This window comes from Merops nubicus, unplaced genomic scaffold (assembly GCF_000691845.1).
Source record: "Merops nubicus isolate BGI_N331 unplaced genomic scaffold, ASM69184v1 scaffold19488, whole genome shotgun sequence".
Taxonomy (NCBI): domain Eukaryota; kingdom Metazoa; phylum Chordata; class Aves; order Coraciiformes; family Meropidae; genus Merops; species Merops nubicus.
In genome coordinates this window covers 119,400-128,878 of record NW_008625437.1, presented here as the reverse complement: position 1 = coordinate 128,878, position 9,479 = coordinate 119,400, and the positions used below count along the sequence as shown (strand labels likewise).

Below are 9,479 nucleotides of genomic sequence, written 5' to 3'. Positions count from 1 at the left end.
AGGCAGAAGCTTTGCAAGCTGGGGAGATGGTGGGGGAGCAGTCAGGTTTTGCCTTGGTCTTTGAACAACAGATAATTTAATCACGGAGTGTGTTACCTGCTTCATGGCTTTCCCTTATTTCGCCACATCTGTTTTTCAAGTACTTCATGGCTTGCCAAATCAAATGAAAGCTTTAATCCACACACCTTTTGAAATCTTTGTTAGTCTATGTTTTCCATATCTGCTATCAGTTAGGGTGCCTATCTGGTTTTTACACAGAATTTGTGTTCCTTTAGAATAGGCTCTATTCCACTACATTGGTTTTTTAGGAGTTTATTATACGCTTTTCAGCAGCATTTGTTTATCAGCAATTCCTGCAGCATTTTGTTACACATCATGACAGCAGCGATTTGATTCCATTTAGAAAAATACTGTATTATGTGTGGAAAAGCAATAATTGCTTACCTGTTTGCCAAATACATTCTACTGTGAAAAATCTAGCGTTGCTCTATATACAGTATAAAACGGTGTTACTTCTTGTTTACATTTTCTACAGTTAATAGTTTTGAAAACAAAGCAATGGAAATAGTTTATTGCCCATTTCACAATTACATTTTCATTTGTAGGGATTTGGAAGTCTACTCTTGAGTGAATGCTGAGTCCACACGCAGATGGAAGTTTCAGACTTAATTTTTACTTCTCACGTGCCTAATGAAATACACATACAATTTTATACTTGCCAGAAAAAGCAAAATTACTCTATGATGATAGCTGTGTTTGAAGTATTTGTGGAAATTTGTTGGAAGTAGGGTCTGTGAGGTGTCCCGCGGAGAGCTGAGTCGGGTGGGTTATATCTACTACTTTTATGCACAAGGAAGAATAACATGTAGCGTTCTAGGTGGTTTCTAATGAATGTTGTTGGTGTTCAGACTGTTAATCCTATTCTTTTCATGCCTTGGAGGACTGACTGTATCTGTCAGGGGAAGACTGGCTGTGAGCCTCCCTGATAGCTGATGTAGCTTAGGGCTGGACTCTAAACACACCACTTTGCATTTCATCCAAGTTCTCTGACTTCTAAAAATAAATTTGTTTTTGTTGAGCAAATAAGGCAGCAGTAAGGCTTTGCTTCCTGAGTTCTTTCTGGGCTACTCAGAGGACAGGTTCCCTTCTCTCCAGTGCAACCACTCACATGAGCCAGACGAGTGAAGTTGGCGTCAGCCAAAGTAGTACACTCTCTGTTCTCAGTTATTGGAAGACTCAAATGTCATTTAATGATTCGGTTTATGTGTGAGGTAGCTCTCTGCCTCTTATTTGTGTCTTAATTTGCTAGTAGAAATAGTAACGTGCTCCTTAACTTGTGCCTTGCCAAGAGCCATGGAAGCACCGCGATCTTTGTGCTTTTCAGTTTGTGTGAGATTTTTCTGTGGTGCTTAGGAATTAACATTTTTTCTGACAGTTACAGGGCATGCATTTGCTTTGTCACAGCATTCTTGGGTTTTCATATCTAATTTTATGATGATTTAATAAACGAAATTACTCCCAGAGATCCAAAGACCAATATAAATCCCGTGTTACAGCTTTAGGGAATACACCCAGCAATTTGTAGTTAGAATTCAGATGTGCTTTGACCTAGAGAGGAAGTTACTTATTGAAAATGCAGCAGTTATGAACTGAAATGGAGCAACTGCTTAGTAGTGTATTCACATGAAATTGCAGAGAAACTGAGTTGTTCACTGATATTGGATTGAAATAAAGCAGCAGCCTTCCTTGCTCCTAGGTGGCCAGCCAGGTCCTGGGCTGGTGTTGCAGGCAGGGCTTCTTTTTGTGTCTCTTCTGCAAGGTGAAGGAGCTGTGTGTGAGCATTGGCAGGCCTGCATATTTTACACCCTTCTCTCATTTTGGTGAGGGTTGAAAGAGTGAAGTATATAAGCTGTGATGGTAATGGTAGCAAACCCCAAAATGAACTACTGTGTGAAAGTGAAACCGATGTATAGTTTTCATTAGTTTTAGTATGCTCAGGCAGAATTTGTGGGATTAATTTTGAAAGCTTAATCCAGATGGAAAAGGTTAAATTCAATGTTGAGTGAATTTGGTTCCAATTCATTTATTGCCCTTGCTTGTTCTTTGTCTCGAAAGAATTAGATATTAAGGGGAGAATTGCACATACTATCCTCGTTTTCTTCTGTCATTTAACTACATGAGCCAATGTTAAAGACAACCTCTGGGTTATCTGCTGCAATAAGTAAACAAATGGACCTCATCGCCATGCCAGCTCTTGAGTCCTATGGCCTGAGTATTAGTTGATACAACTACTTACATTGTTTCTTCCTTTGTCCTTAGGATTTATCTGGATCCATTGACGACTTACCGACTGGAACTGAAGCAACCCTGAGCTCAGCTGTTAGTGCATCAGGCTCTACGAGCAGCCAAGGAGAGCAGAGCAACCCTGCACAGTCTCCATTCTCCCCTCATGCTTCTCCGCATCTCTCTGGCATCCCTGGGGGCCCATCACCTTCCCCTGTAGGCTCTCCTGTTGGGAGCAACCAGTCAAGATCTGGTCCCATTTCTCCGGCGAGTATTCCAGGTAAGTTTGTTCCAACAAACAAAATTAAGCCAGTGGGTGGGTTTATTAAAAAAAAAAAAACACGTGCTCCTGTATTCCAACTTAGTTCATTTCCTAAAAATCCTGCATTTTCAGGGCCTTTCCTGCAAAAAGTGCATACTTAAAGCAGGGGTGAATTCCATCTAAACTTCAGCTGCCAAACCCTCAGAGTGCTCAAAATTCTGAACAAGATTCAACATATGTGTTTGATAAATGTCTTTATCATCAACCAGTGCAAATATTTGACTGTAATTTTTGTATTTGATTTGTGTGTCATCTATCTATCACATATTTCTATAATTTACAGGGTTTTTTGTTTGTTTGGGGTTTTTTGGGGGGTTTTTTTGGGTTTGGTTTGGCTTGGGTTTTTTTTTGTTTGTTTGTTTTGTTTTTACTATGTATTTTTGTTGGTTTTGGTTCTTGGATTTGTATGGTGTTTTCAGACCCGCAGGATGAGACAGAGATTTTCCAACCCTGTATTTTGATAATGTATTTTTGGACATGAGTACAGAATATTGTATGAGGTATTCCTTAACATTTGCAAAGATCAACAAGTTACTAGGAATCCAGCCCCACCAGTAACTGAAATGCCAGCGGTGTGCTTGCCACTTGCTCTCTTGTGCCATGTAGAGTATGATGCACAGTCATTCATGTACATTCAGAAATTTATGGAATTCTGTTAAGATACCCAGAAGGAAAAAAAGGTATTAGTTCCAGTTCTTACCTTGTCCCCACCCATCTGGCACATTACTTGCAGCGGTCAGGCAGCAGTATGTATTTGGTATTTCAGGTGAGATTACTTTCTTTTTGATGCTCAGGTTTTTGTTTATTTTCTGGCATTTTTGAATACTAGGGGAATTCCTAAGAGAGGCAGAGTGCTGACATTACCCCAGGGATAACATCAGTTGCTGACAAAACCACAAAAAAACTCAGTTAAATGAAACAAAAGCAGTGATACCTTTTAATTAGATGTGCTGTAAACAAAACACAGGTTAAAACTGAGTGAGTAGCATGTGTTTTGGTGTTCAATACAAAGGTATCTGTGTAAAGTGTAAATCTCTGTTTGTACCCAGAGGTTAAACTAGATAAGCAAGGGAGAGTGAGCTCGGTGCACACAGGAATGTTGTGTGCTACATGTGGCCTGAGCGTGTCAAGCCCTGATGCTGCATGTGCACCCTGCAGTTATTTCTTCCCTCTCCAGCTTCTCTGACCAGGTCAGGTAGGGCAGGAATAGCGGGGACAGCAGCAGCAGCAGAATATTTGCATTAAGAGCAGTATAGTAGCTTTGTGTTGGCAGCTTATTTCCTGGTAATGCGGCGCAGGAGCCTGTCCCTGTTGTTGAGTGAAGCCAGGTAGTCCACCTAGCTGGAAAGGTAACATTTTCCCACAGTCTGATACAGGCAAGTAAATGGGTTGGCATTGTAGCAGCCCGATTGCTGAATAGGGAAAGAACATTTAAAATAGCTTTATTGTGGCCGTGATAGATAAGGATGGAAACAGGATAGTGTGTAGGGGAAAGTAATAACTTTTATGAAACAAATTGATCCCTGTGGGGTAAAAGTAGAAGGAGGGGGTTGTGCCCAAAGGCCAAGGTCAGACTCGCTTCATCACTTCATCTGAGTCCAAAAGCTCATTTTAGTGACTGGCTTAGTGAAAAATATTGCCTCTTGATACAAACCGTGCCACCATTTTGCATGGTGGTTTTCTGGTCTGCTGCAGTAACACAAAAGCAGCTCTGCTTCAGGAAGGATTTTTATGAATGGTGCTAAATCCAAATTGCCTGCCGCTGTTTCCCTGGCATGGGCAAGCTCCCAGCCTCCTCAGCCCCTTCTCCAAAGTTGAACTCCAGGCATGAGCCGAAGGGGAGCTGGGCAGCTGTAGCAGCATTGCTGCTGCTGCGTTTCTCCAGCCACAAAATGACGGGATCAGGGCTGCTATTTAAAACCCTGCGACTAGTGGGACGCCACTGGGTGCTGGGGCTTTCAAGCCGTATGAATTAGACCATGCTTTCACCTAAATGTGCTCCCGCCATTGTGCTTCATTACTAGGACTTTGGTGTTTTTTTCCATCAGCCACATTCACGAGAGCCTCTGAAAAAGTAGCACAGAGCTCGTTTGCATTTCTGTGTCTGTTTGCAGCATTCAGGTTGTGGCCTTTTTTAAACATGATCGTGTAGCACAGCGTCTCGCCTTTAATAATTTTCTTTGCTGCTATTTTCCTCTCTGTTCTCACCCTACCCTTGTTTGTTCTGACCTCATTCCTCTCCTATTACCTCCTGTGATGTTGTGCCACAGCTTCTCCGTGTGACATAGATTGGCTCTTTCAATCATTCTCTCTCCAGCAAGTCATTGTAAAATGAGCAGCTGTTGTGTTGCTGATAGCTGTGGCTAGGGAAAGCCAAAGTGTTGCAGGGGGTTCTTGGTGGGAAGGCCGTTAAAATAAAGGTGTTGCTTTCCCAGGGTTCACTGGAAGAGAAGCATCCTTTTCCCAGTGCCTCTTTCCTTGCAACAAAACTGGAGACTAATTTAACATCAGAAGGGCAGGCAAACAAGCAGCCCCCAGTTCAACCTCCGGAGCAGCTGATGATTCTCCTCCAGTGCCTGTTTAAGCTGTCCCCCCACCCCACGGCAAGCCCGCCGCCCCGCGCCGAAATTCGCAGCAGTGGGCTGGCACGGGCAGTACCGGCCTTGGCACGTCCCTAGCGCAGTGGGCATTTCCTTCCTGTGCCCTCTGAAGCACTGGACGGGTATTTTGTGTGGTAAGTGGCACACAGGTCTACAGCCTTTGTTTCCAGTCGCATTACTGGAATAGACCGGGGAGATTAACCCCTAAGAGCAGGAAAAGCAACTCGGACAGGTTTTGTTCAGAAGGACAGTTTTCGCTCAAAATGGTAACGCTTCTCGTTCAGACACGTTCATTACAGGACTGAAATTCTACTCTTTTATGATTTTTAGTGATTCAAAATGGCATTCTGATTTCCTGTTAAGTAGATCATTATTCTACTTTGCCAGAAAACCTGATCTTTTTATTTTGTAGCCATCTTCATAATTAGGGTACATATTCTTCCAAAGAATGAGATGTGATGCCCTGCACTGCTTTGGGTCTTGAACTGTGCCTGATTCAACCCTAAACCATTAGTGAAAGCTGACACAGCACATCATCAAAATGCACTGCTGTTGCCAGAAGATTTAGTGGCTGTTAATTTCACTTTCCCCTCCGTTTTTTTTTTTCTTTCCCTCCTGCTCCAGCCATTCCAGTTTACTAACAAAGCAAAAATGTAAATAAGCTGAACTCCCCTTTCTCACTGGCCAAAGGCTTTTGTCAGCTCTTTCTCCCTTGCGGTGTAAGCAGTGAAAATTTTTAATATTAAGAGTTCTGTTGAAGATTGCTGATAGGCCAGGAATCCCTTAACCCATGATGGACAAGTAGGTTTTGTACAAGTTAATAGATTCTATTATTTTTAAACCTCTGCAGCAATTTTAATCTGTATAGAAGAGAAGGGTATGCTATACTAACAATGAATAACAAACGCCATCTTTAGAAATATGTTAACAGTTTGGGGTTTTTTTTCACTTAGACCAGTATTTTAACTTGTACTTTTAATACATTTTACATTTACTTCATGAGCAAACAAGTTTAATTTCACTCTGTTAAGCATCAGCTTCACTGTTCTTTTTATTACAATTGTATTGATGACTTCTTTCACCAAGGATATGGTTGGTGTTATAATTTTCAGGAAGAAATCCATGTGTGGATACTCTCACTTAGGAAGGTTATTGCCAGTCATCTTAATTTATACTAACCAGCGGTCAGCACCCTTCTCTGATGAAAGAGGAGCCAAATTTTTAATTCTGATAATTGTGTGAGTCAATGGATGTGTTCCGTTCAGTGATCATCTCTACTCTTTCCAAACCTGAAGGTCTTCCCCTCCTGTATCAGCTAGCTGGCTTGAAATCCAGGACCCATCACAATTACATCTAATGCTCCAGGCAAAGAAGGAGCAAGAGGGGAATGGGTTGCCCAGATAGAGCTGTGACAGGAAATATTGCCTTGGTGTGCATGTTAGTCAATGTGCCAACTGACTACAGTGACTAAAAGGCTGAGAGAAATTAAAAAATGAGCAATAGCCTATCCTAGTCCAAAAGGACATTTTAATGCAAAAATCTGAATAGGAGTGATGCTTCCTTTCATGCCTCCTAAAAGGAGAAGCCTAAGAGTTGAACTGTTTCCAGAATTGGCTGCAGTAAGAGAAGCCCATCGGATAGATCTTTTAAACAAGAATTTTGAAAAATCTTTTGCATGGGACTGAGCTATTCTACATGGTTACTCCATTGGCCACCACTGCTGATATGTTATACAGCATGGACTCTTCTGAAACGTTTGAGGGAGAGAAGACCACCATGTGAAAGCGAATTTGTAATATTATGGGTTTTGTTGAAGTTGTACAGATACCTTGAAATAACTTCAAAACAGGAAAGGGAATTATATCCTTGTAAAATGGATATGATCCCCCTGTCTAGAAAGATTATTTTAACACATCTATCAATATTTCCCCCTTGGCTTCTCCGGAGGCAAAAATCTTGCAACAGCTTGTTGCAAGGAAGATGCATGCTGTTCATTGGCATCCAGACCAGAAAAAGAAAACAAAACACAAAATGCCACTGACGTCGCTATGTTCTTAATCACTGCTAGTGCACAAAACATCTATTCAGCAGTTTTTCAAATCTAGAATGCTTATAAATGAAATACATAGATGTTTCACCTAGCAGTATTTTAAAACCCTTCCTTTGAAGGGTTCAAACAACATTTAGAGTTTTTCTGTCTTTTCACAGGAGGAAAAATAAGCAAATTGTAAGGTGCTCTAGCTCGAGGCATTGCTTCTAGCATATGGAGCATCTAACCTGTGATACCGATTAGAATTCAGCCCAGGTCACAGATGATGAAAAAATACGTTGTCTCAAGGCTTTGTGAAATAACTGAAGTGTTTCAATCGTAGTTTCTTGAGGAGAGCCAGTGCTACAAAGAGCACTATCAAAACTCCTACCATACTCGCCGTCTGGCCAGAGGGATCATCAGGGAGGTGTGCTCTGCAGAGGCAGTCTTCCCAAAACAGGTGCAGGAGATAAAATGGGACAGAGACACGCTGTTCCAGTTCCTCCTGTTAGGTTTTCCTGACAACAGAGGGTTTCATATTGCAGCACCATCAACCTGCTGGTTTTCATCAGCGTCAGATAGAATAGAGAAACAATAAATCACCAAAACCAGCATCCCCTGGGTGGTGATTTTTTTAGGGGTAGCTTTGGTTGTTTAGTTTCAAGTGTTTTCAGTTGCTCAATATCTGGTTTATCAATGGTTATATTTCACGATCACACGTTTCAGTTTTGGTGTTTAATCATAGGCCGGGGATGAACGTTTCTGCCCCATGGACTGAACATCCTGCAGGGTCTGAGGAGGACTGCACTGAGGGTCACCCAGCACCCTCCAAAGGCTTCATATAAGCCTGCCTGAGATGGGCAGATCGGCATCACTCCCATCCCCATAGCTGTGCTCTGCCCGGCCCTTGGTTTGTCCTGCCAGGCGTGTTCTCACCGTGCTGGCCGTGCATCTGCTGCCACGTGCGCCACGCCAGCACACGCACTGCAGGCCACTTCTTGCAGCTCTCTGAGTTATTGGTAGCCCCATCCTGGTACAGATCCACCTAAAGTCTGATGGCTGTTGAAATCCAATTAAAATCTTTGCATAATTATGCATGTGCTCTGGCTCACGTAACAAAATTCAAATATACTTAACCACAGCCGCCAAGATTTGACAGGTATGTTTGTTGTTAGTTTTACATACATACTTTAAGGCCATCTTGGACAATTATTGTTTACATTTAATCATTAAGCTGTGCATTTCTTTCTAACTTCTTTTGCTCAGCCCACTTACGTTTTTGTCAGTAAATTTAATAGAGCATGTATTTGGTATTGAACATTTGGAGCTTTTTATTCTGTCATTTTTTGGCTACACAAACATAGATTCTCTTTCCTTCTTTGTGTTGCCAAACAGGGCATTTATTTGCATATTATCATAAATTAAAAGGTTGTCTTTCACTCCCTCATCCTTTGCAATACGAAGCAGTGATTGATGAGCAAATGGGAAAAGTCTCTCACGTTTCCATCAGTATGTTTTTGTTGTTGATGACAGATGGTTGTTACAGATAGATAAAAGAGCGTGAATGTCCTGCGTGGTTTAGTATCTGCGATGGGATAGGCTGTTGCCGTTTTCAGGTTTTCAGTGGACTGTGTATCCCTGTCATTAGAAATATTTAAAGCAGCCTTTCATGAATTGCAGTTGGCATCAGACTTGACTGGATGGATGCATTGTGTGTCCCTCCTTACAAGAAGGAACCTGACCAATTGCAAATATGGCTCAAATTAATTTGTGGGCCACCTAGAAAATAGCCATTTAGCCTCAAAAGAACATTTTTGCTAACTGCAGGTAATTTTTTTTTTTTTTAAATTTTAATTAATGCAAAGCACGGTATTCTTGCCTCCTCCTCAAGGGACAAAATTGAGGAGGCTTCTGCTGCAGCTTGAAAGTTTCCAGCGGCCCTTTGGCATTATTGCTCTGTAGGTAGATATGGAAGTCAAACTGCAAAGTGAGTTTTTAGAAAGCAAACAAAAAAGAGCAACTCTCTCCAGTGGCGAGCTTTTCTGTTTGTTCCCCGTCTCCAGATAACAGTGGACTCAAATTATTGTGATCTGTTGATTGATTACAGCCGTTAAGTTTCTTAGTAATCAGTTTCATCACTTATTCTCAATTCACACTTGCACCTTTGATTTCTCTTCCACAACAGGGTGATGTGGCTTGTCGTTGACTAATGAAGAACAGAATTGGTTTCGGCGTGAGACAAACG

The 9,479-nt window shown here is 41.7% G+C and overlaps 1 protein-coding gene across 1 annotated transcript in view; it reads left to right on the top strand.

Moving 5' to 3' along the window:
• Positions 1-2,319: 2,319 nt before the first annotated feature.
• The window catches only part of ARID1B (AT rich interactive domain 1B (SWI1-like)), a gene marked incomplete at its 5' end in the record, with an annotated part of 99,800 nt that continues 92,640 nt past the window's right edge, over positions 2,320-9,479 (top strand). Inside the window, one exon of the mRNA XM_008945687.1 lies at positions 2,320-2,563. Coding sequence (XP_008943935.1) covers positions 2,320-2,563 — 244 coding nt within the window. The remainder of the gene's footprint in view (positions 2,564-9,479) is intronic.